At 38.2% G+C, this 27,385-nt stretch overlaps 1 protein-coding gene and 1 long non-coding RNA gene across 2 annotated transcripts in view; one reads left to right on the top strand and one right to left on the bottom strand.

The window, feature by feature from the left end:
* Positions 1–15,844: 15,844 nt before the first annotated feature.
* Positions 15,845–27,385, bottom strand: part of GPRIN3 (GPRIN family member 3) — a 65,865-nt gene continuing 54,324 nt past the window's right edge. Inside the window, exon 2 of the mRNA XM_077142866.1 lies at positions 15,845–26,882. Within this exon, the coding sequence (XP_076998981.1) occupies positions 24,438–26,777 (2,340 nt within the window). The 5' untranslated portion in view covers positions 26,778–26,882 and the 3' untranslated portion in view covers positions 15,845–24,437. The remainder of the gene's footprint in view (positions 26,883–27,385) is intronic.
* LOC143668250 (uncharacterized) overlaps positions 21,543–27,385 on the top strand; it is a 23,121-nt gene continuing 17,278 nt past the window's right edge. Inside the window, exon 1 of the long non-coding RNA XR_013168360.1 lies at positions 21,543–21,703. This is a non-coding gene — a long non-coding RNA (uncharacterized LOC143668250). The remainder of the gene's footprint in view (positions 21,704–27,385) is intronic.

Here is a 27,385-nt window from a genome sequence, read left to right as displayed (position 1 = left end):
GGCCATTGCCCTAACACCCCTAAAGAGAGGGATGGAAAGATCAAAGGTGATGGTGGCGTTATACAGAGAAGATAGGATTTAACAAATGAATATGATTGCTGAATCATTAAATTGGTATCTCTTTTAGTCTCCAGTATTTCAGAACAGCTAGAATTAAAAACCTAAAATTGTGGAATTGTAACCCATGTCAAACTCTGAAATAAGTTCTACAACTAATCATGGTGCTACGCTTCGAAATTTATGGCTTTTTTTTTGTATATATGTTATTTTTCACAAAAAAAGAAGGAAAAAAGTTGATTGTGATGATAAAAAGTATTTAAGCTTTCTAGCCTCCCATATTATGGAGGAACTAGAAGGAAAATTAGGAGAGGATGGTATGTTAGCCCATGAAAAACTATGGGATCTGTCCTATAACTACTTGTTGAAGAGTGCTTTGAAAACCATTGGTTTTTTATTTCCTTGCTTTGTACATATGTCATACTATACAATAAAAAAAAGTTAAAAATAAAAAAAACAACTCCCAAACAAAGGCATACAGGGAAGAATACCTTAACTCAAGAAAGTCCAATGGGTCCAGAACATCTCTGTCAGCTGGGAGGGCACAGGGCTGGCATCTGCTGGGGTCTTTGTCTTCCTCACCTCTGTCAGCTGGAAAGGCACATAGTGACATCTGCTACCTTCCTCTCCTGGCTTCTGGGTTCATAATTCTTCCTCAGTGGCTGTTCCTTCTGCATTTCTGAAGGTCTCTTGTCTGTCAGCTGTGAAGCTTTTTCCAAAATGCTTCCCTCTTAAAAGGTCTCCAGTAAGGACCCATCTTGAATGGGTGGAGATACATCTCCATGGAAACAACTTAATCAAAAAGATCCCACCCCGTGGACAACCAAAGCTATAGGCAGAGTCCCTAGTCTTGGGGTTTGTTCACATGAAACTTAACCCCACAAAGGATAGGTCAAGTCTACTTTAAATTTAGGCCTAAGAGTCACCCCCAAGAGAGTCTCTTATGTTGCTCAGATGTGGCCCGTCTCTCCAGCCAACATGACGAGCAGTCTCACCGCCCTCCCCCTCTCTGCGTGGGACATGACCCCCAGGGGTGTGGACCTTCCTGGCAACGTGGGACAGAGATCCTGGAATGAGCTGAGACTCAGCATCAAGGGACTGAGAAAAACCCTAGAATGAGCTGAGAATTAACATCAAGGGATTGAGAGAACCTTCTCGACCAAAAGGGGGAAGAGTAAAATGAGACAAAGTGTCAATGGCTGAGAGATTCCAAACAGAGTTGAGAGGTTATCCTGGAGGTTATTCTTACGCATTAAGTAGATATCAACTTGTTGTTCAAGATGTAGTGGAGAGGCTGGAGGGAATTGCCTGAAAATGTGGTGCTGTGTTCCAGTAGCCATGTTTCTTGATGATGATTGAACAATGATATAGCTTTCACAATGAGACTCTGTGAATGTGAAAACCTTATGTTTGATGCTCCTTTTAGCTATGATATCAACAGAAGAGTAGAACATATGGAATAAAAATGAATAATAGGGGGAACAAATGTTAAAATAAATTCAGTTTGAAATAGTGGTAAATGAAAGCGACGGGTAAGGGTTATGGTATGTATAGTCTTTTTTTTCTCTATTATCATTTTATTTTTTTCTGTTGTCCTTTTATTTCTTTTTCTAAATCAATGCAAATGTACTAAGAAATGATGAATATGCAACTATGTGATGATATTGAGAATTACTGATTGTATATGTAGAATGGAATGATATCTAAATGCTTTGTTTGTTAATTTTTTTTTAATTAATAAAAAAAGTTTAAAAAAAAAAAAGATCCCACCCCATAGTATTGACTGAGGATTAAACAACACGGCTTTTCTGGGGCACACAAGATAAGTGAAGATTCCTGCCAAGTTGATGCCAGAAGGACTGTACCATCATAAAATAGTAAACCCTGCAGCAGGGTTTCACATTACATAGCTCAGGGCTCCCCAATTTGTTCACTATCAAGATTTTCTTTTATTATTTTTCCTCTGGATTCCATTGACTGAAATCTATCAAGAGATTCGATGTGCCAGTTAACTAATTTGTATGGGAAGCCTAGTACGGAGAGGAGAATGATTATTTTTCCCATTTCTCTTCTCTAGAAAATGAAGTGGGGATGGGGCAAGGCAGCAGAGGTAATTAAGAAAAGGTTAGAGCAAGTGGACTCTTCTCTACCTTTCAACCTGGCCAGGGCCCATGGGTCCTGTGTGAGCTATATGTAGAGAAGCCTTTTCTATCCTTCCGTAACAAATCTGGCTAGCTTAAGTGCAGTGGAAACTAGAGCAGACATGCTGTTGTTGGCAACTCAGGAGTATTACAGCATTTGAAAGATGGAAAGGCATCCATAGGAGGTGCCTGCAGCTGGGGTGCTGGTGGTATTATTTGGGTGAATTTGCAGGCAACAGACGATTTCAAGAGACAAGGGGAAAGGTATGATCTTACAGGTTTGTGGGCATTTGTAGGACACCCCTGGGATTCTCAGTAATATTTTATTTTAATTTTCTTTTGTGTGCTGTATAGCGGGGTCACATTTCATTACTTTTCCATGTGAGTATCCTGTCATTGCAGCACCATTTGTTGAATTTTTATCTGTCTGTTTTGCTTGTTTGTTTGTTTTTTTGGAACGTTCATGGACCAGAAATAGAAATCGGATCTTCTACGTGGCAGGAGAGAATTTGCAGTAACATTTGGGAGACAAGATTAAGAAGATAATTGATAGTTATGCAGATGAGGATGATGAATCAGATGCATTTTGGATTAAATGGTAATGTGAATGCATTCAAATCCTAAGAGTGGTGAGGTCCCATGACCACTGAATTATGTAAATAATTAATTTTCCTAAATGTATTAACCTAAGACAAAAAAAATTATGGTTATTATGATTATTTGTTAATAGTTATAGGTATTAAAGTATTTAGAAATATGCTATTTTAGTTAGCATATATATTGTCATTTATACAAAGGCCCCTCAAAATAGGTAGTTCATAGATCTGATCACATTCTAGAAACTCTAGAGGTATATAAGAACTTAAGTTGGAATAATGATGTAGTTCCAACTCTTTTCATTTAGATATGGGTAAATGAGACCTGGAGTAATAAAGTTAGGATCGGAACTACGTTCTCTATATGACTCAGTGTTTTTCTATTCTTGTACTCCATTGCTTCTAGTCATTGTTTATGTTGGTATCCCATATCCATGTGCCATTAGAAGATAACACATCGCTTAAGCAAAGAAAAACTCAGCAAATATAGAAAGCAATCGGTGGCTTGCCGAACAGTCAGTTATGCGGGTAGCTCATTTCACCCACCTCAGCCCTAAAGATGAATTATTTAGTCTTTTAGGTGGAGCTGGGGGAGAGAAAGAGGCATCAGGCTTGTGGCAGGATGTCATTTTCGTTAACAATTGGGGAAAGCAAAGACTACTTAAGAAGCCACAGTACAGACCTCTGGAGACGCGCAAGCCAGCATGGTGGGCAAGGTGGAGCAGGGAAAGTGAAGGCGGCAGCAGCTAGCCTAGAGAGAGCACTTCTGGGTTTCGTTGGCAGGAGCAATAGTGCAGGTAAACTGGCCTCTGGGTCCAACCTAGGAGGCTCAGACACTGGTCATTCAGGCCACTCCAGCAGAGGGCAGTCACAGTTTGGTTTTTCTCATCCAATCCTTGATTTCCCTCTTGGGTTTTCGAGCTAGGTCAGGACTAGGGGTAAAACAGCTCTAGCTCTTTTGCAGGGGGAATTTTCCCCAATTGGTGGAGAGGGAAAGGCATTTACTGAGGTCTTAAATTCCAGAAAGGACATTGGTGGAAATGCAGTTATATTTTCTCATGCAGGGAACAGAATTGAAAGTCCATCCAATAAAGACTTTCTTTTTGCTTCTCTGCTCTCGAGTTTGCTCAGTTCTCTCTTTGGATAATGTCTGTTCAGAATTTAATATGATTTTAAAAAAGGTCTGAATCAGGATATGGCTGCTTACTTAAAAGTTTCTTGCAAGAGGAAGAAAAAAATGTAGATGATTGAAGGTAGAAAATGTAAGGTATTTAAGAGACTTTTAGGGGAAAAATACCTCCACATTTTAAAGGGACTTTATACACCTGGAAGGCAGCTTTTATTTAAACAGTTATTTTGTTAGTACTTCTTAAGATCCATAATCTACAATTTTTTGTTAACCAACTTTATATTTAAAAATAAGAAAACAGAATGCCTTAAGTTTTGCAGTGATTTTATGCTATACTTACCAGCAAATAGGTTCTAAATCCTGTTGTGTCATGAATGATCTCTTCTTTTATTTGGATTTAGAATTCAATACTTATTTTAGCCAAATTATCCAAATTGTTTTTGGGTAAATAATTTAAGACTAAATAATCAGGAAAAATAATTCGAGACTTACCTACAAATAGTCTGCTCAGCAGACCTTTTATTGTAATGTCTGTGCTGGTTTGAAAGGATGTTTGTAGCCTAGAAAAGCTGTTTGAATCCTAATCCCATTTTGTAAAGGGAACTGTTTCTTCTAATCTCTATTCAGTATTGTATGTTTGAAACTCTAATTAGATCATCTCCCTGGAGATATAACTCAATCAAGAGTGGTTGTTAAACTGGATTAGGTGGAGACGTGTCTCCACCCATTCCGGTGGGTCTTTATTAGTTAATTGGAATCCTATAAAAGAGGGGACATTTTGGAGAAAGTTTGAGAATCTGAGAGAGCAGGGAATGGCATAGTCACAAGAAGCAGAGAGTCCACCAGCCAATGACCTTGGAGATGAAGAAGGAAAAACCTCCGGGGTTGCTTCATGAAACAGGAAGCCAGGAGAGAAAACTAGCAGATGACACCATGTTCACCATGTGTCTTTCCAGATGAGAGAGGAACTCTGACTGTGTTTGCCATGTGCCTTCTAACTTGAGAGAGAAACCCTGAACTTCATTGGCCTTCTTGAACCAAGGTATCTTTCCCTGGATACCTTAGATTGAACATTTCTATAGAGTTGTTTCGATTGGGACAATTCCATGGCCTAAAAACTGTTAACTTGCAACTTACTAAATTCCCCTTTTTAAAAGCCGTTCTGTTTCTGGTATATTGCATTCTGGCAGCTAGCAAAGCAAACTAGAACATATTCCATGACTCAAACTTAATTGTGTACATTTAAATATTATTTCTTGCCATAGTTTCATAACTCATGTAAAGTTACAAGTTACAGGTATTACAACTAAATAAATGAAATTTTTGGTTTCCATTTGAAATAAAAAACCCAATCAGGTACTTAATCCAAAATCTGTCTCTGAACTCCGACAAATCCTGATACTAGCCTCTGTTTAAAGATTCTCACTGACTGATTAATTTGGCAGAAGCAAGTTTATATATCCCAAGCTGGATATAAATGCACAATTCTCTTTCTTTCTTTCTTTTTTTTTTTTCCACTTAGGGGAACATCTTGCCCATTTTTGTAAGAGGAAAAATAAAAGCATTTTTCTTTCCCTTGAGTCAGGAGATAAACTTTTACATTTCTGAGTAATGTACCCTCCTTACCTGGGAGGGAGGATGTGACAGATTGTAGATTTTATATTCCAAAGATGTCTGCACCAATTTACTGATCCAATTTCATGTGCCTTTCTTAGAACATGATTGACACTCATCTAAGTGGGGTTTTTGTTTCCTCTTTTTGAATCTGGGCAGGTCTTGTGATTGCCTTGACTAAAAGAATATAGCTGAAGTGATGCTATGTGATTGTGAATACTAGGTCATCAAAAGGATGCACTGTCTGCCTGGCTTTCTCTCTTTCTCAGGTGCTTGCCTTTGGAATCCAATTACCATCTTGTGGGGAAGCCCAGGCCACATGGAGAGGCCATGTGCAAGTGTATCCATATCCTGAAGGCTGCATATAGGATATTGAGATATTGTGATATCTCTAATGTACAAACTTTTGCTGTTGTTGCTGCATTGGCTCCCACCAGCATTATTCTTGTCATATTTTTTTTGGTGATTCCAATGTCAACTCTGGTGCTGGTTGTCGGCTGAGACTTTAGTTGGTCATGTCAAGGTCAAGTGGTTGAGTTGGGGTGGACGATGAGATCATTGGCAGATAAGAGGCCAAGGAACTGAGAAAACAGGTTATTGGAAGAGTCAAGCATTCCTACAGAAGCCTAAGAACTGCTTGGAAAGAATCCAGGTATGCTGAAATGTGGGTATTCACATTGATCTGCTATCATATATATGCATGGAGATGGCCTTTAATAAGAAAGAGAATTTAGTCCCAGTAGCTCAGAGGTCAAGTGTAGGGAGCACTAAAGGAAACTCAGGAAATGGGCTAGAAGGGCCCAAGACGTTAAGTTTTTTCCAGGCCTCATGATAATTAACTCATATTTATCGAATATTTTCTACATTTTAAAATTGTTTTATTTCACTATCCCTCTAAGCTCTTATAATAAGCATACAAAGTAAATACTATCATTATCCTCAGTTTATACAAAAGGAAACCAAGGTTTGAGGATCACACCATAATTCTTGCCCAGGCAGCCTGACTCCAATGACCATGCTTCTCATTACTTCATCTTACTAGAACTGTTAGCACTAAGAGTAGACTGAGCAACAAAGATAGAAGACCTTCACGTTCACGGGCCCTAGATGGTGGTGTTTTACTTTCATTTGCTGATGACACAAATACCAAATAACAATGAGTTGACTTAAACACTGGGGTTTATTGGCTCATGGTTTTGAGGCTGAGAAGTCCAAAATCAAGGTGTCACCAAAGCGTTGCTGTCTCCCCCAAGACTGTTACATTCTGGGGCTGGCCGCCAGCAGCCCCGGGTCCTTGGCTTTTCAGTCCCATGGCAATGCACACGGCCATGGCATCTTCTTTCTCTTCTGTGTTCCATTGATTCCAGCTTCTTTCTGTTTCACGTGGCTTTTCTCTGTGTCTAATATCCTTTGCTTATAAGGACTTTAGCTATACTGAATTAAGGTCCTGCTTCATTGGGTTTGGGCACACCTTGCTAATAACATCTTCAAAGGTCTCTTTATAAATAAGTTCATACATAGGACCGGGAATTGGAACTCGAACATGCCTTTTGTGAGGGACATGATTCAATCCCCAGCAGGTGGGCTGCAGTATCCATTGATTTAAAAAGAGTCATGACAAACATCTGAGACACTCGTTTGGCGAGACTGAGTTGGACTGTGTCTTTGAAGCTTGTTTGGGATCTTCTGAAGGAGTATAGGGGTTCTGTGCCCAGATGCAGGAGGTATCTAGAGAGGAGTGGTAATGATAGTTACAAACTACAACATTTTTAAGGTAGTATGTGGTACCTTAAATGGAAGGCAGTATGTGGGCTCAGAGTACTCAGATATTAATCCTATTTCTATTATGGGGTTAGAATTTCTCTGCAATCTGGAGTTTGAATGGTGAAAAGCTATCACAGTGCGCCTTCTCTAGTGAGTTTGCGCCTCCCTGGCTCTTTTAAACTGAGAGTTTTAGTTTTGAAGACTCTCAATATCCAAAGAGTAGAAGAAAAGAATAAAAAAGAAAACTTGGACCAGAGTAAATTTGTCTTTCTGCTTGACTAAGACATACGTTAAATACAAGATAAACATCATGAAATAGAGCTGTACAACCTTCAACCTTTTAAGACGCGATTAGAAAATTGTGATTTGTCCCTCAACAACTTGAAAGAACATGTTACTGAGTTTTTCCTTTGTTTGCGTTTACACGTTTAGATATGGCACACTTTCTGATGCATTCCTGCAGTTGTTTGCATCCTCATTTTAATGTTGTATCAACAATCAGACAAGACATGGGCAGTGGAGACCAGTGTCTTCAGTCATATGCTTGTTACAGGAGCATCATCATTGAATTGCTTCTGTTTAAGGTCCCCACATACCAAATTCCTGGCTGCTTTTTGAGGACACCCCCTTCCCACCCCCACTGTAATTCCTGGGAGGTGGGGGCAATACAGGTAACTTCAGGGTAGATAATATTAAGAGACTCTCAAGCTGAGAACAGTGGAAAGTAGATATTCGCATTTCACAACAATTTTGTTGGGTCACCATATGACTTCTCTCAGGAATATCATGTGATTTTAGTGTTTTTGTATTAATAAACATTGAACACTGGTAGGTCATTTCTTTTCTGCACTGACATCTGGCATTCATTGTTGTGTTTATGTGTCAGAGATCGCAAACACAATAGGAAATAATGAAAGGAAACAATGGGCCCCACATGTTTCATAGAAAAAAGCACTCAAAAACTATTTGGAGTCAGATAAAATACGAGTTATCTAACTAGTTCCAAACATGATTTAGGGGTCCCTGGTTTATGGAGGTTCATGCCATCACATCATCATCATTTATTGTTTCATACCATATCATATATCATACCATGCCATATCATGTATCATAAAATCATGTCATATAATCTCCTTGTGTACATATATTTTATATAGATTGCAATATTTTTCTTTTCAATGCTCATTCACATCATTTTTCATGATACTATGCATCTAAAACTATTCTATATCTTACCAGTTAATGTGGGATTACAGAGAAAAGTACCTTATTTAAATTTACCAATGTGGTGATAGTATGCTTAGTGACAAATAATTTATGTCAGTATAAACAAAAGACTGTAAATATACACTGAGACTATTCTATGCACTGTGTTTTCCTATTTCCGTCTTTTATCTTCTTGATTGACTTCTATGAGCAGAGGTCAGTACGCTATCTTCTGGGCTCCTGTACCATCTGATATAGCTCTCTTGTGGACCTTCCCCTCCGGCTAGGTTTAGTGGTTTATATATCTGGGGGCCCCTGCACGGTAAAAGCTATAGGTCATTCATGTTTCTAACACCTGTACATTGCATATGCGTTTGACCCAGGTACTTAATAAATGTCTACTGGATTGTGAAAACGTTTTCCTCTTCTGATGTCATTTTGTTTGATGCTCGTTTTGGGCCCAAGGATTCAGGTTCTGGTCGACATTTGACTTAATTTAGAAAAATTCTCCAGTTAGAAGCCAGCTGTTTATTATGCCCTTTTAAGTTCTCAAATGAGATATGATCTGCCCCTGGCTTTTTCAAAATTGAGGCTTTATCTTCCAAGTCACCTGTGCCAGTGCTTATGTCTTTAGTATTTCTAATATTTTTCCCAGAGAGGAAGTATTAATAAATTGTGCTTGTGACTTCCCTTCCTTCTTCATTCATGTCAAGCATGTTCTTAGGTCCTGCTCTGTTGTGATATAACTCCTTTAAAGAAAAATGAAAAATCCTCCTGAAAATTAAAAGATGATATCACTTATAACTCCATAATTACTTTACTATCTCAGTCCGTATGTACGGCAAAAGTTACTAAGAGTATTGTCTTTAGATTAGCATTTTACCTTGAAGGAAAAAAAGAAGTTACATCAGGTCTCAGTTCATCAGCTGGTAATAAAATTAAAAATTTATACCTTCTAACATTTTTATTAATTATTGTAAAATATGCTCAAGGCATGTTCATATATTTTATGAGTTTCATTTATAAAGTTCATAAAAATTTAACTTGATAATTAATTATTAAAACACTAGTGGGTAGATCACTATATCATTTGCTAAAAGCTTTCACTCTGTGCAACTGTATTTCAGATTGTATCTAAAATAATGCTTTACATGTTGGGCTACTTTTTTTTTTTTTTTTTTGCCTAAAAAGGGCAAGTGATTTTATGTCATCTCAGTAATTATTCTTCTACTCTCGATAAGAGAGAGCTATCAATTTTTAGATTTGCAGTCTAGGCATACAATTAATTGTTGTTTTGTGAGTATGAGATCTGCTGAGAGTATGAATGGGTATTTTGATACCTTAATCAGTTTTTATTCTTCCACCCCTCATATAAACTATTTAGAGGAAGTGTTTCAGGCAGAGGGTGGAGCAAGAAAAAGAATCAAAAGTGAGAGTACGCCTGGGGGGTGTTTGAAGCATAGTAAGGAGGCCGGTTGCCCTGGAGCCAAGTGGCAAATGGAGAGAGTAGTAGATGAGGTCAGAGAGGTTACAAGGACCAGAGTATGAGGTAATATAGGTCTTTGTGATAGCCTTGGCTTTTATTCTGAATGAGAGGTGAAGCCTTTGGAGAGTTTTCAGCAAAGGAGAAATATGATTTGTTTTTTAATGAAGAGAATCACTCTGGCTGCTGTTTTAAGTGAACTAAAGGGAGGGAGGAATGGAAGCAGGGAGATTTTCACAACAGTCCAGGAATGACACGAGGCTTGGACTAGGGTGATAGCAGGGGAGATGGTAAGTGTGGGGACACAATTCTCCCTGGTTCTCTCATGTTTCTGCACATTTTGTAGGCAGAGGCACTGACTTCCCATGTTGGAATATCTTTCCTATGTTGTTTTAAAGCAAATAGCCTTGTAAGACCCAGTGCTTCTCTGTGAAGCAAAGGGCATATTTGCCTAGGGCCCATTATAAAAATTTCAGATTCCCTAAGCTCAAGATTCTTCTCCTGTTTTGCAGCCCATTGAGTGCGCAGACATCCATCTGGACTGTCCCTGTTGCCTCCATTGGACTTGAGCCAAGGGGACCTGGAAGCAAATCTGCCAATGCTGATTACTGGACTAGGAATAATGAAGTCCTTTGTCTCTGACCAGGGAATTTCATGCCTTCTGCAGTGTCTGTAAAACTGTTTTAGGCTGAACCTGTTAACTTGAAAGTAGGGTAAAATCTTAGACCTTTATAATCTTGACAGAAGAGTTAAATTCTGGATGTATTTTGGAGATGGGCCAGAATTTCCTGACAGATTGCATATTGGGGTATAAGAGAATATTAATGTGGTGAATTTGGAAGAAGGACACTCCAGTCTGCAAAATTATCATGGACAGAGATTTGTAGTTCAAATGGTCTAAGAATCATGGGGCCCCAAATCTACTGTACATTTTTACATGTAACTTTTCCCAGTTGAGTGTATCCCCTCTGGCATTTATAGGACAGGGGATCTCAAACCATAACGCATCAATTTCTATATTTTATCTACTATACAGCATATATAGTATCTACTATACTTCAGATGTAGAAGAAACAATAAATTGTCTAAGCCCAAAGGGCTCCATCTGCAAGTCAATTAATTTTTTTTTTCTCCCTGTGAACATTGAACAAGCCCTATCAGTTGAATTCAGGTGCCCCAGGCCCCTATGAGCCTGTTTAGGATGGTGACTTGTTTGTCTATATCCAACAGAACCATTAAGGTTTGAGTCCCTCCTTTCTCAAAGTTCCCCAGGATGCTAGGATGAGTGCACATGGCCTTGGCCCCCTTGGGAACAGGGACGCCCTGGCCCCAGACCTAATCTCATTATCTTTAAAAGCAGCTGAGACTAGGATGGCAGGTGTGGGAGGAGCAGAGGGCATAGAGGGAGAGCATGACTCTGTGTCAATAAACAAGCCATATTTACTTTTGATTTCAAGCATCATGGTGGCTACTCATAGGTCAAACACAAGAACTTCCAGGGTTTTTCATTTACCCAAAGCTCCACGTCAGGTGGCAAAGTGGTCATTAGCAATTTCAATTTGGGGGACCCCTTGACTCAACAGCCACTCAAAATTACAAATGCAAGATTAATTCAGACATTAAACACCCAGTCTCATGTAAAGATCATAATTCTGTTTACAATTGAGAATTCTTCCCTTCCCCAGCTTCTGGCTGCTACAGACCTACATGAGAGAGGGAATTGCTATTTGAATCCTTTCTCTCCCCTAACCCCTTCAACTAGCGATTCTATTTCTGTCAAATAACCTGGATAAAGACAGGGAGAGAGAAGAGGAAAGAGGATGTGGAAAGTTCATACTTGACGGACCCTTCCCTGTGTACTGCATTCTCTGATTGTGGCAGGTGTTTATACCTGATGTTCTTTCAGAGGCTTTCTGTGAATTGTTTGGAGACTCCCTCCAGGCCCTCACATACTTCCTGTACTCATGCGTGCGCACGCGCGCGCGCACACACACACACACACACACATCACCAGAGAGCTCCAGCTTACAGATTTCATACTGCAGGTGAAACACTTCCTTCCATCTCTTAGGCATAAAGGTCTTGCCTCCACCTTGAGGAATCTGGAGGGTCACTTCCAGCCGCATTTATCTGTGGGGGATAGATGTTTGTGGGGAATAGTGAGGTTGAGCATATTTTCATACATTTATGATGCTTGCTGATATAGTTTCTTTCTGCTGCACTACTTGTCTTTTTGTATATGATTTGTAGGCGTCCTTCCAATTTTTTTTTAGATTTTAGTATTTTGTCAGTTATAAGACTTCTTTTAATTTGCAAATGGAATTTATCACTTCTAAACATTTTAATATATCTAAATTTACTAATTGGTTCCTTTTTCTTTCCTCCTTTGAATTGCTAATATTTTTATTAGCATTGAAACTTTTATTTTAAAAATCATATTTGATGTGAGAATGTTAGACAATCAAAATCATTTCCCAATTCTAAAGACCTTAACACTTCAATGTATTATCTTCACATTTTAAAAGACAAGGGTAAATATTTTAAAGTCACAACTTCCAGATCTGAGAGTCAAATTTAAAACCATTGTATTCATATGAATTTATAAGCAGTTTATTAAAGAGGAGAAAATAACAAAATTCCAGCATTTTGAATGTGAGAATGATAGAGGGAAGAGGGCTGCGGGCACAATATGAAACCAGAAGGAAAGATAGGCGATAAAGACTGAGATGATATAATCTAGGAATGCTTAGAGTGTACAACGATAGTGACTAAATGGACTTATTAAAAAATTATTGCATGAGAAAGAACAAAGGGATGCCAACATTGCAAGGTGTTGAAAATAGCCGGTCGTTCATATTTTAAAACTTCAACTTCTGTATGAGACTAAAGCAAAAAATGTTTATTTGGTACAAAATTTATATTTTGACTAGTGCATTTCCTAATTTAACTTATATGGACAGTTCAACCAAACACTGTAAGTACATGGAACCTTGGATAAAGCATGAGATTTTGTAGGTTTGTCCACTATCTTGCCCAGATAAACCCCAGAGTGATTTGAACAGTGAATAAAAAAGTATTTGCAAAATCCTCTTGGGGAATGGCAAGAAAGGGGGAAAATTCAACTTGCCACTTGGAGAATTTCTGATATTCTCGCAAGCAGTGGGGACAACCAAATCAATAGGCCAAGCTCTCAATCTCGGGGTTTGTTCATGTGAACTTATCCCTGCAAAGGATAGGCTAAACCTGCTTAAAATTAGGCCTAAGAGTCACCCCTCAAGAGAACCTCTTTTGTTGTTCAGATGTGGCCTCTCTCTCTCTCAGTCAACACGACAAGCAAACTTACTGCCCTCCCCCTCTCTACATGGGACATGACTCCCACGGGTGTAGACCTCCCTGGCAAAATGGGACAGAAATCCTAGAATGAGCTGGGACTCAGCATCAAGGAATGATGAAAACCTTCTCGACTGAAAGGGGGAAGAGAGAAATGAGACAAAACAAAGTGTCAGTGGCTGAGAGATTTCAAACAGAGTCAAGAGGTTATCCTGGAGGTTATTTTTATGCATTATATAGATAGCCCCTTTTTTAGTTTAAGGTGTATTAAAATGGCTAGAGGGAAGTGCCTGAAACTGTAGAGCTGTGTTCTAGTAGCCATGTTTCTTGAAGATGAGTGTATAATGATATAGCTTATACAGTGTGACTGTGTAATTGTGAAAACCTTGTTTCTGATGCTCCTTTTATCTACAGTATGGACAGATGAATTAAAAAGTATGGATAAGAAATAAACAAATAATAGAAACAACAAATGTTAAAATAAATTGAGTAGATTGAAAAAAATTCTAGCATGTTTACAAAATATTGAGTCATAAAGTTGAAGCAAAGAAGAAAGCAAAACTCCAAGGAGCAGGGGAAGGAACATTTGTTTTTCCTGTATTATGCCATTTAATCCACACAATTTTGTGAAGTATGGATTGTTATCCTCAATTTTGAGTGTGAAAACATCAAACCCCAAAGAGATCAAATGACCTGGATAAGGAATTCACCTTGTTGATTTCAAATTATGATTTGAACACGTTTTTTTATTCAAAATCTGGAGACTTTCCCCTGTATCACCTTAACCATACAATTCACACGAGCATCTGCAATGGAAAAAAATAATCTAAAAATAGTGCATATTTTTACACAATACCTCCCAAGACTGAGACATGTATGGGAGCGCCTCACAGAGTATTTGGCACATAGCCTTTATTCTTCCTATTAATTTCAGGCTAAAAGAACTTAGATAACAAGCAAATATTTTCTAGTCCTTTGAGAAGTCTTATCATGCTGTTGTTCTTTTTAACACATAGAAAATCTTCAGCAATGACTTCCTGCTTAGGTTTTTCCTTTTGAATGGTAGGTCAAGGTCTCTGTGCAGTTTGCTTGAGAGGTGTCAAATAGGAATAAGAAAATGATGTAGGGAAATAGTCTCAAGATACCAGTGTTCCCACCAGAAACTTCTGTGAGCACTTCTAGCTTCCATCATGACAAGTTGAATTTTGGCTATGTCAGTCCTCAATGATATATTTGGAAAAACTGGCTGCGGGACATTGTTAGGATAGTCATGGGACTCTAAATATTTTAGAGCCCTGTACATTAGTTCACTGATAATCTAGATGGTTTTGAGGAAAACTAAATAATGTTGGCATTCATGAATGTGCTCAAGAATGTATGGTAGACTGAAAGTGATACTACATCATTTACAAAAGGCAGTCTCACAAGGAATGTGGTACTTTGCGTTTACAATCAATTCAGTGAAGTCAAGGTAATGTTAAGAAGGCCACTTTTCTGTCTATTACTCAAACTTGAAGATATGGTTGAGTGAGAACAGTTGGTTGGAAATGACACTTAATGGTATAAACACCTGGTGGTGGGACATAAACAGCTACAGGCATAAGAAAAAACTCTCTCAGTTACCCTGAGGACTGTTGAATGATCTAACTTCTTCATGAATAGCATTTATATCTTTGGAAACAGATGAAGTTTAATTTTATAAGAATAAATATCTAAATGTACAGAAGAATTAGATAATGGCAGCCCTGGGACACCATTTTAGGTTGACATAGCAGGTGTTTGTACACAGAGTAGTTGGAGGGAGAATTTATCTTGGAAATTTTGAACCTATTTGCTTAAATTTTTGAGATTTGGGGTTCATAAATGTTGTTCTCAGTCTCTTCTACAGTTCCTTGATGAAGCCAGATTCAAGGAAGTCAAAAGGGATCAAATAATATTGTTAGTTTATTCATGGTGCAGCTGGATTGGAGAACATGGTAAGGATTTTTATCTCCTTCCAGGAACTGCAGGACCTGGAATTCATTCACCAAGGACCTTGCGGAGAAGCTAGAACTTAACAGCAGAGACCTGGATGACTCTGGGCAAGATGTAGCTAAGCCTGGACATAAGGCAAGTTAAGCCTGAATACAGGTGGTCCATTGGGCCATGAGAAGAAATGCTCCCTGTATCCCTAACCCTGACCTGTTTTTCCATTCATGCAACACTCTCATCACTCTTATCACAGCAGACCAAAAGTGCATTCACAGACACAGATACACACACACACACACACTATGTTGTGCCACCAAAATCAGGAGAAGCTGTTGCTTCTGATGATCTGGAGGCATTGTTGACTCCAGGGGAATCTCTTATAAATAAATAACTTTCATCATAAATACTTTCAGCTCCACTGCAGATCCCTGGCATTGAGTTAGTGCCACATTGAAAATTAACTGATTCTACACCTGCAGGGCTAAAAGAACAACTTCAACAGTAGCAGGACCAACAATAACAACAAAAAAACAAAGTAAATTTCATTCTCTATTATGTTTATTATGGAAAGTGAGATGCAAAAAATCATATTCTAAATTTTTCAAGATAAAAGTAAGTCATCGGTTGAATTTCATATCTTAAACAATCATTTAAAAATCAAATGCAAAGTGAAGTGGAAGTGTATTACAAAATCTTGTAATATCTTTGTACAAATCATTAACACCCCATCTTTTTCTAGGAAATGAAGTTTCATTGACAGGTCAATATCCAGAAGATGGAAACTATTAAAGAAACCATTTATGACGTCATGAAAAGATGTAACTTTAGATTCCAAAACTGATAATTCATAAGTGGACTTTCCATTTTGAATATTGCTGATTCTTCAATGATTCAATATTATACTACGCTTTTGGTCTTATTAGCTGAGTATTATTAACTCACATAAGTTACTCTCATATTGACAGTGATAATTTTTCTGGGTGGCATTTAAGTTAATATACATCTTCCAAGATAAGTACATATACTCATCTTTTAAGCAACAGCAGATACTGACAAACATCAAGATACCAGGAATGTTGTCCCTTTCAACAAGCATGTTTTTATCGTAAAAAAATACTGTCAAATAAAAATAAAACCAAAAAAATACAAATAAAAAAACAAAAAATACTGTCAACTATGGTCATTACTGTAGTGTTTTTATGGTTGGTAAGCCTTTTGATTTTATCTGAGAAAATGATGGCACATTCATTCTCTAAAATATAGATATGTATTTAAATGTTATTCTGAATTTTCTACTGAGAAGTGGTTCTGTTTGGACTTGGCTGAATAGACTTCTTTTTATTAATGGGCAGCTCTAGATTTCTCATTCCTATATTCAATTTCATACTTACCCATAATAATTTTTAGTGTCAAGGAACCAGGGCCAAATCAAATTAGGTTTTAAAACAAAATCAGTCTTTTGAGTTCCTCGTAGACCATTTCTGTTTTGAAGAAATGAGCAAAACTCTGACAACATTAATTCACCAATCTAAATTATGGTAAGTTGACAGATCTTGTCCAGTGTTAATACTTGTTGGCTAATGACCCTCAGCTTGTTATCTAGTCTGCACAGTATCACCTGTATCAATAATAGCAATTTCTTATTTGAGTCCATTCTAAGGAACTTCCAATTACTAGTATCCTATTACCCTACCAACATCATGAGTAATTTTTATCCTTGTAATCTTTGACTTCTCTCTGGTATTACTAAACATTGTTTCGCTGATCTCAAGTGAAGAAGGTCTGTGATCATTTTCCACTTCAGTTGATAACATATTCTTTTGAAATCTAGGAATATATTGCTCTAAAAAATGGTGGGCTTTTATAAGCCTATGCAAATAAACACACTGATAATTGTCCAAATGGAGACTAAAACACGTAATTGGTTTTCTCCAATGTTTGCTATTTCTAGATAGAAAATCAGGTGTCTAAAGAACAGTGTTAAAGCTTTGAAGTTGCTCAGGTCCCAATCTGTATGCTAACTAGATTTCTGTAGCCCAGGGTACTAGGCTTTTCTAAACTCTAAATCTCTACCAGGATAACACACAATACAATGAGGAGCATGTGATCAAATATTAGTAAAATAGAACAGTCTTGGAAGGATGTAATTTTCAATTACTTATTTTAATTTGTGATTTATTTAAATATACCAGCATGAATAAAATGCATTTATATGTGCATATATATATGTGTGTGGGGGGGTAAGCTATTTACAGTTTTGCTATGTATACATTTTTGTATAGAAAATGAAAATATTGATTAGCCCTTTTGAGGCTTTTGAATAACCATTTCTTCTTACTGCTTTCCTGCAACTGCTTTGAGGATTGAGATAATTCATACAAGGTATGTACACAATCACACCCATAGTATGTACATCCTGTCACACACTTAACACAGAGAGGATGTGTGAGGAATGTAAATCATCCCAGTGGTCAAACAACTGACCTTACCTGTGACTAATGGAGTGGTTAATTAGCCCTGGCATGTTTAGTAGCATGCCAATGTACTGATTACTATATTTGGACTCTGCGATAATTATGTTATCTACTTTTGGAGATGATTAAAAAAAAAACTCAGCCCTTTTTGGCATTCAAAAACGAAAGGACAAGTTCTGTTGCTGAACACATATGCACGCTATTTTGTTGGCTTTATTCACTTTTGTACATGTGCCTGCATGGTGACAGAACTTGGCCTAGAATAGAGCATGTCATTTTTTCCTACACATGAAAATAGAAAACCAATCACTCACAGACTGTACATACTTACAGAATGTACTGATATACCACAACCAGCTACAATATTATGCACAACATATTGTTCACACTTTAGTACAGCAGGAATAAATACATTTAGAAATTTAATGATTGTTAGCATATTTCTTTTTTGAGTTTTCAGGCCATGTTGACCTTTTCTCACCTCAATAAAAGGTATCTCCAGGTGTGCTTAAAAAAAAAAGTCTCTCCCCTCTCTAGGGATTGGGGAACACAACTATAATACTGCAATTTCCTAATTTACAAACATCATTTGAAGACATGATGGAAAACATGAAAGATAATTTACTCAAAAATGTGTTCTAAAATAAATGCTAAGGAATCCAAACTGAAATCATTAAGGAATACTGACAGATAGGACTAAACCTTTTCTACTCATTCAATAGAATTTGCTCTGTACACAGCCTTTATAGCAATGATATGTATGAAGAAAAATTGCTGAACTGCTTCAAAGTTTTGCTAAACAGCCGATTTAATTTTTAAATTAAGAGTAATACCAGCAGCAGTGCCAAAAAGCAAGCTATAATTTTCACCCCAGAAATAAATGGATGACCTCCCACATCTCAAAAAGATCAAAACTGTTAGCATTTCTCTCCCAATTAATTTTCCTTAAAAACTTAAACCACTAGGGTATCTCATCATGCTTATCATCATGCTGATTGATCATCAGTATATTTTTCTGCAGTATAAATGATATTATTTTTATTCCTACTATTTCTTAACCAATTAATTTTTAGCTTAAAGCCATCAAGATACTTGATGAAGAAGTAGCATTTAGAAATGCCCATCCTTAGCATCATTTTTTGAAAGGTATTATTTTGATATAAGTCCTCATAGTTTAATTATTTGACATTTGGGAACCCATTTTTTTCTATAGTCATTACTCCTCTGACAAGAGTTCACTGAATTGCTTTTCTGTGGGCTAGTGTTTAGGAAGAGTCACTGCCATCTGCTTAACCCCTCCATTGTAGCAAAGTTTGTCGTCAGAGCTGTTGAGTTTTAAGCCAGCAAGACTTTTGGTGACTCCTTTTCTGTCTTGGCTAGTATAAAAACAGAGGTGTTAACAGTAACTCCTTGAACATTCACTACGCTATACGCCTTTATGGAGCTCCTGAACAAGTTTTCTCCAGCGAGAAAGCAGAAAACTACGCCTTCACTTATTTTATCTTGTGGGTTGCAGTCAGTTTTCATGGAGCAAACCATAATTACCTAATGGTGTGTCCACAATAGCTGCACTTGCTGGTGTGACTGCCTCATAATTTGGCACATTATTGCTTAGCTTTAGTTTCATATTCAACAGTCTTTATTCTCATGATGAGTATCTGAGATATCTGGATCTTTAAAAAAAACTTGTAAGTAACGTCTTGTTGCACCATTCTGGCCCCTGTTGTCATTTCACCAAGGCCCACGGTTAATTTGAATGTCCTTTATAATTATCATCACATCGATTAATTTAACAGCTTAACAGTAATGATTCAGAGATTTTTTGTTGTTTCTATCTATACATATTTACAGATGTACTGGATTTACGTTAGAGAGGTTATTTGGTTGTGGCAAGTGAGTAGTTTAGCTGGTGAGTGTTCACAGTTTAAAGTAGCTGTAATGACCTCTGGCAGGTGTCACTGATTACTTGTAAGACAGAATTTTCCCACTTCAATCCATCTTCGTTTAAGTCTTTGGTCATTGCAAACCAAACGTATTTGATTCCTGTACCAAAGAGAATTTTTTTTTTTCCAGAGAGTAGGATAAAGTTTATGGAAATCTGTTTCAGTATTTACAGGACTATTTTCCCCTGCTTTGCGAAAATGTCTAAAATTTTATGACATCCTTAAGCCCATGTCTGCACAGATGACATTTATAATTACTCAGCCAGCTGCAGAATTTCATAAAGAAGGATATAGTTACAAGGATGGACAGGAGAGTCAGCATATCACCTGTTATTTGCTGGGTGGAAGCAGCTGACCCACATTTGGAGAGAATCAACTAAGCAGGCCATACATAACATGAAGGAGAATTGCTAACAGAAAGCAAAACGCACAGATCTTAATATAAAACAGCAAGCACTGAAGCAGACATGGACAAGACTTTTGATTCATCGTATAACAAAACAGGGGTGTGGATAAGGTGGGTAGCTCACTTATCCAATATACTGAGATACTGCTGAGTTCATTGTATTATTACCACAAAGGGAAATTCACAGGTCTCATTTCTCAAACACCACTTAGGACAAAGCGGGAGAGAGTAAACAACTTCATTTCCATGGCAGCACTGTAGACAATTAGTAAATCAGACAAGTATAGGCCTACACAAGGCCACTCGTGTCCAATTTTTAGTAAGAACAAATACATATATGCAAACCTTATCCTAGTGTATATTTATACTGTTTCTTAAAAATTAGACAAGGAATGTGGTGAATTATGTGGCATTATAAGTGGATACATTTAAAAATATTTCTCAACTCATAGAAGGTAGAAGACAATAATTGCCCACATATTAGAAGCAAAATAGTGATAAAGTGGATACTGCAAAGGCTAATCAACTTGAACTAATAGAAATTTGATGTATATTTCTTCTATAAGCAAACTGTAAAGTCACAGGATGCCCTATACCTGGTGTGGTATATAGATATTTCCAGAATTATAAGAATTCCCAGAAATGAGAGGAATAACATTAGAATACGATTGTAATGGTAAAGCCTCAAGTTTCTGGGATGAAGTCAAATGCCAATTTCCCCTTTGCTTTCTACTTTAAGACAATAAGCTCTTATTAAGGATTTGTTTCCAAAATTCAACTTCTAGGGTATATGGTATGCATGCATATTCAGTTCAATTTATTTCCAATTTGATGTTTGACCTATAACATGGGGAACACCGGTATACAAAATACTGAACATCAGACAGTTCTTAAAATTCAAAACTCATCAAAGATCAAATTATATTCAATTGACAGCTAAGCTTGTCAAGGTAGGAAAACATACTAATGCATTTTATAAATATTTCATTTTGGATGAAAACAAAAAGGTTTCTGGTTAGCCTTGATGTGACAAAATGTTCAACTTATGTCACTGATTCAAAACAGTAAGATTAATCAGATTTTACTGCATGTAAAATAATTGGTCTGTGGTATCAAAAGCCAATAATCCAGAAAGACATCATAAGAAAGCACTCTAATGATAAACACATGGAAACAGACGATATGTTAGCTATGTGATATGTGTTGCCATGCAAATGTGTTTTTGCGTGTGTGGCCATAAAAACAGGTAATTCAGTATCTAAATTAAAAGTTCTGGTATCTACATGGTAAGTGGTAGAAGCATCTTAGCATTTTAAATGCTTACTTATCTTCCAGGTTCTGAGTTCTAATTCATCTCTTTTACTATTGGTTCAAGAAAAATTTTGTATTTCTTTAACAAAAAATTTCTTTCTATATTTTCACAGCTTAGAATGCATTAGAATGACCAAATCTAAGAAAAATTCAGGACAAAAACAAACAACTTTCAACCCAGCATGTGTCATGAAGGTAAATAACTGAAGGAACAACAGCAGGTTCAAAGAGTCTGCCATGAAAATTGTCTTGCAAATTCATGTGCTGAATGAACAAAGGTGAGGCAAATGATGTCCTGAATATTTATGTTGCACAGACTGAAGTGAACAAAAATTTTCAAACAAAGTTTTATTGTGGGGGTTAGTAACTGAAGGTATCATAATACAAAACTGTGGTTTTCAATAAGTTCCTGCTAACCATCTGATGCTATATTTCTGTTGTTGTTCCTACAACTCCTATAGTTGTAGGGTGACAGGAGTCAGAAAGCAGCAAAACAAGAAAGCTTTTGTAGTATTTGAAGGCAATTCCTAGTGTTGCAGAATTAGAGAATTTAGTTTTAGTGCCCAAGAAAGCCAGTTAAAATTATTATAGTAAATATTTTTTTAAAGCTTTAATTTGAGAGCCACAACTATAACACCAAATTAGCAGTTTCAGTTTACCTAATTTGGGATAAACGTCTGTAACTCTCTTAGGCCTCTGCTTTACTGAACTATTTATAAAATCATGTGGTGACTCCAAACTCATGAAAATAAATGTTATTACCGGATGCTGAATTCTTCCTTCTTTCCTATTTTAATGCAGGAACAGCCTGTTCTAGCTGTTTCACAGCAGAGGATTACATGGGCCTCCCCATGTGGAGTGGGTCCTGCTGACATCTACTCCTGTGTCTGTAGGGTGTAGTGTGCACACGCAGTGGGCACGCTCACAGGTGAAGCAGAAAGCCACAAGGAGGTGGGAGAGGGTATGCTCTGACAAAGCCACGTGAAACGGCAGATACAACATGAACTCAACTAAAACTGGGCACTGAAGACCAAACCAGAAAGGGTTTTTAAACTATAGCTCTCATCATTAACAGCATAGGTGGTAGTTTCTACTTCCGGTATCATTCTTAACACAGGTCAATTGGTAAGAAACTGAAACTTGTGCCTCATCAAAAAATTCCCTCTAAGTTCTAATTATGACTGTGATTGCTGTTCTCAGGGCAGGAGAATGGTGTAACCGTGACCTGCCGACCAGGCTTCATATACAGTCAAATTGCTTTGAAAGACATCAATGGCTTTTTACTAACTTAGGTTGTGTCCAATATGGCTTGTGGTGTCAAGTTCAGGTATAATTGTTTCTCCTATGCTTAGAGCCTGCAAAACAGAAGTGAATGAAAGAAAGCTAAAAACAGGCCTTAGGAATTGACTGCACAAATGGCAGTTACGAATCTCCAGAGAGATACTGCCAGGTCAGATACTCTTTTCTGGCTCATTAGGGGAATGCATTCAGATACATCAACCAGCACCCCTCCAATAACTAAGTCACCCTGATTTTCTAAACGCAAGATGGACACCTGTGCTCTCCCTACAATGACTCCTCCCCAGGGCCTGAGCTCATTACTCTCTTCCACGCTGACTCAACTTTAAAGCTATGACCGGTCATCCCAGGTCAGTGCCCTGAGCATAGTTATGTGTCAGAGGGACAGTGGGGACAGGTGCAGGCTGAGGTCAATTAGGTGCCTTGTGTTCTCACCAATCAGAGCCCACCCAAAGCTCAGACCATGATTTTGTAAAGGCCTCTTCTCTCAGTGGGTTTTAAAGATGAAATACGATGGAATTTCTCTTAAAAGTCAATACATTTGCAGCGGTTACATTTTTAACTACAGATTATAGACGTGATCAATTAGATATAAGTCTACACACAACTAGTGTAAGGAAGCTTGCGTTGCAGGTAGTACTGACTATATTTACTATTAGAAGCCCCTGAACTGAATCAAAAGGAAAACATAAATGATATCCTGTTTACTGAAGTCTAAATTAATTTTTTTTTTAACTTATGGGTCTCTCCTTTTTCCAACACAGAAAAGAGTCTTTGGCAACTGGCTATTAGTAATTCCTTACTAGAACCATAAGTCTCTTTAGAATAATACCAGAAAACTCTTAAAAAGCATAAAATTTAGTATTATCGCTAATTTATTGACCTTTTGAAGAATTTGTCTCCATGTACTTTCTATAGGGTAATGTAAATATGCATTTACTCCAGTCAAAATCACATAGATGCACCTTGCCTTCAGTGCAGGAAAATCTCTCTCTATAAATTCCTGCTTTATGTAGGTTGTCTTTATGATCAAAAGCTTAGCTAATTTCCCTAATATAACTTTCTTGTATTTATTAACAGGTATAACATGGTTTATAAAAAGGGTATTTGCATATGTTTACAAATATTGATACTTGGTACTTTATGCATTTAAATGCTTTATAACATCATCTGTCTAGGAATGACTCGAATTTGTCTCAATTTTTTACCTTGTCATTGTTATCACTTACTTAAAATTTGTGTGGATATAGCATTCTTATTGCAATAGGACTAGAAATCATAACAGTGTTTTGCTAATAGTGTTTTAGCTTTTAAATATAAAGCGGGGATTTCAATGGAAATGACATAGTATGATAAACTGAGGCAGTGATACAAAATGACATATGCAGAATGATAATTCTGTCTATAAGCAACATCATATTAAGAAACCGAATAAATATTATTTCCATTTAATTAAGGTTGTAAACTTCCAGTGAAGTTTGCTTTTCTCCTCTCGCACTTCCTTTCAAATTGAAATGGCATTATTATTTATAGAGCCCCGAGTCAAAGGACCCTACAATTCTTATTAGCAATTTCCTGTATTTAATTCTTGCTTTCTATTAATAGCTCTTTCTCTTCCTGGCCTCTGGGAAAAACAATATGGGTAAGCTTTCACACGGACTGACACTCACAAATACCCTAAATGTATAGGAGAGCTCCCATGCACGGTTCCTCTCAATCTAACACGGAAGAAGGAGCAGGACGAACACAGCAGTTGGGACGTCGAAAGTTCTGCAGCATGGACTGGAAAACATTGTGCTGCCTTCCTTTGAGCTTTTTATTTGAAGAAGTATCTGAGGAAATGGATCTCCGGGTCTGGCTGCCTTGAGCTTTGATTAATTTTTCATGTTCCCTGATTTGTCTTTGTAAGTGGTTCTGGATCGCAATACCCAAGGATTCTGGGTCCAAGGAAGCACCATACACTTCCCACGTCATGCCCTGCTCATCCCACACAACGTCTCGGACGTGCTTGGACTGTTTCAGCTGCAGCTTGGAGTCTGCACCTAAATGCTTTTTCTTCTCTCCTGGAGTGAGTCCTACCTGAGCCGCAGCTGCTGTCACATTTAACTTCTGCTCCTTGAGAAACTCACTGACCCGGCTGGCCCGGCGTGGGCTGGCTTTGACCGAGCGAGAAGGGGTCCTCTTCCCAGAGCCCGGACTGGCATCACTCATGGAATCAGATGGCAGGCTCAGGCTTGTGGCTGTCTTGGTCTGTTTATTTTCTTCTAGGGCAATCTCCTGGTTCTTTCTCATTGGAGAGGGTGTGGGATTAGCAGCTGATGCTGTGCCAGCACTTTCTTGAGATTTAGGATTGAGCATTAAGGTCCTAGCCTCGGCCTTTTCATCGGGGATACTGGTGCCAATACACTCTTTTACTATCTGAGGAGATGTGGGCTTCTTCTCCCTTGCACCTTCTTTGTCAGTGGGATCTAAGCTCTCACACTGGTCAGCTTTGCTGATGGGGCCACAGGCATCGGATTTTTTGCCATCGGTGTCTCTTGTGTGGCTATTTATGGCTTGCACCATAAATTCAGGTGGCGTGGCTTCAAGTTTCCCTACTTCATGACTTATTATAGCTTGACTGCCTACCTTGATAGAAATCTGGTCAATGGGACTAGCTTTTAGGGAGCTAGAATTAGTTCCTGAAAGCTGTTTAGAGTTTGGTTCTTCCATCCCTGGAGTCATTCCTGCTGCCCTCCCATCTTCTTTACATGTTTCCTGAGCACTACTGGATGCCACGTTGATAGAAGAGGATTTAAGAACCTCACCTGGTAAGCTCACTGATTTACTTTCTCCTTGGAAAGCTGCAGAAACAGCTGCAGCTGTCCGGATGTGCACCTCTGGCATGATACCATGACAATAACCTGACTCCCGGGAGGGTAGTGCGTTGTCAGAGAGCTCCAGTGTGTGGCTCCTGCTACCACTTCCATGGCAAATGATGCTCAGCTGCTCTTGTTCGAAATGCTCAGGAGCCAGGGTTTCCTTTAAGAACACAGTGAGGATGCTGGGACTTGTGGAGACTGATCTGCTCTCAACACTGGCCACTGCCTGCACTTCAGCATCTTGCCAAGCCCTGTGGGAAACATCTTTGCTCTCACTCTCAGCTTGGTTGGTCATTGTACTTGCTTCTCTGAACCTTGACACCATTTGTGCTGATGGCAGCACCATCTCTGGATCTGGAGGAAATGGGGAACCTTCGCCAGTGAATTGGGATGGTTGAGGTGTCACAGAAGTCATGATCTGGGTGTCCAAGGCAGTGGCAGAAGGCAGTATGTTGTCTGCATATTCAACTTCCATTGCTGAAGATTCACAGGACCTTATCTCAGTGTCACAAGTGGCTTGCTGCCTATCTCCTTCAGGTTCACCTATGGGAGAAGATGGATGACTAAACACCTTGGCTGCTATATTTGGAGTTTGCACCTTTCCCTGGATTGTTTCCTGAGAAAGAAAATCACTGGACAGGTGATCTTTGCTGCTGTCATGGATTCCTCCTGCAGGACAAATTGACTTTTCGGGTTGCTCTCCATCTGATGTTCTCTGTGGTTTCCCTTGGGAATCTTCAGATACTGGTGAGGGTCTGGCTTTGGGCTGGCCACCTGGAATGGCCTGGTTGGCATGCTGATTAGCTGGCATTGTTAATGGTGTGTGGCTAAGATCCTTTCCTGCTGAAGAACACAGAGCTGGTACTATGGGCTTGCTGTTACCTGGCAGCTGGGTATTACCAGGAGAGATGAGTATCGGAGATGCTTTCTTCACTTCATTGAAGACACCAGGAGAAGACATGTCTGGATGGGTGGTCTCATGTTCATGAGCCTGCATCAGGGCCTCAGCAGCTGCCCTGGGGTTGAGGTCTGGTTTGGCAGGAGCTCCTGATAGGCCATTGCTCTTCTTACACAGGAGGGCCGTGCAATGTTGAGGTGAAGTGGGTGGCAACTCTCCTAGCTCTTCTTCGTTTCCAGAAGTTGCAATCAGGGAAGTTTTAGCCGATTGTAGAGGGTCAGGTACAGTCCCCATGGAATTTCTCTTCAGGAATCTCTCCCTTGAGTAGTGCTCCCACTGGGAAGCAACTGTAGCTCAGAATGAAGACACAGTCAGGGGTGATTCCTCTGAAGCACCTATCTGCAAATCAAGGAAACAGCACCATTAATACAGTACATCAGTCAAGGGCTGAAAAATATACCAAATCATCATTTTTATGACTCACAAGCCCAATAAACATTTTATTCCCATATCTATTTTATACGAAAATAAGCCTTGAAAAGATTCTGTAAAGATCATTTTAATTACACATGTACTATTTTGATATATTAATTTCTGCTTGTATGCCCCTATTGTCTAGGTTTTTAATGTATTTACCTAAGCATATGACAACTATATCAAAAGGCATTTATAATCTGCTTTAGTAGACAATCAGAAAATCTTATAAAGTTATTTGCAATCAGATCAGTAAGTACTGAAATAAGAATAAACAAATAGCTACAAGAAATAGGGTATCTGGGAATAGATAAATATAAATGAGGATTTGACATATGACAAAAGAAGGGTTTCAGTTTAGTGATAAAAGGATGGATTATGTAATATAAGGGGCTTGCCAACATGTTGTTTATCTTGTAGTAGGAAAC

The sequence above is a fragment of the Tamandua tetradactyla genome, chromosome 24 (genome assembly GCF_023851605.1).
Source record: "Tamandua tetradactyla isolate mTamTet1 chromosome 24, mTamTet1.pri, whole genome shotgun sequence".
Classification (NCBI taxonomy): Eukaryota; Metazoa; Chordata; class Mammalia; order Pilosa; family Myrmecophagidae; genus Tamandua; species Tamandua tetradactyla.
This window is presented reverse-complemented; position numbering and strand designations above follow the sequence as displayed.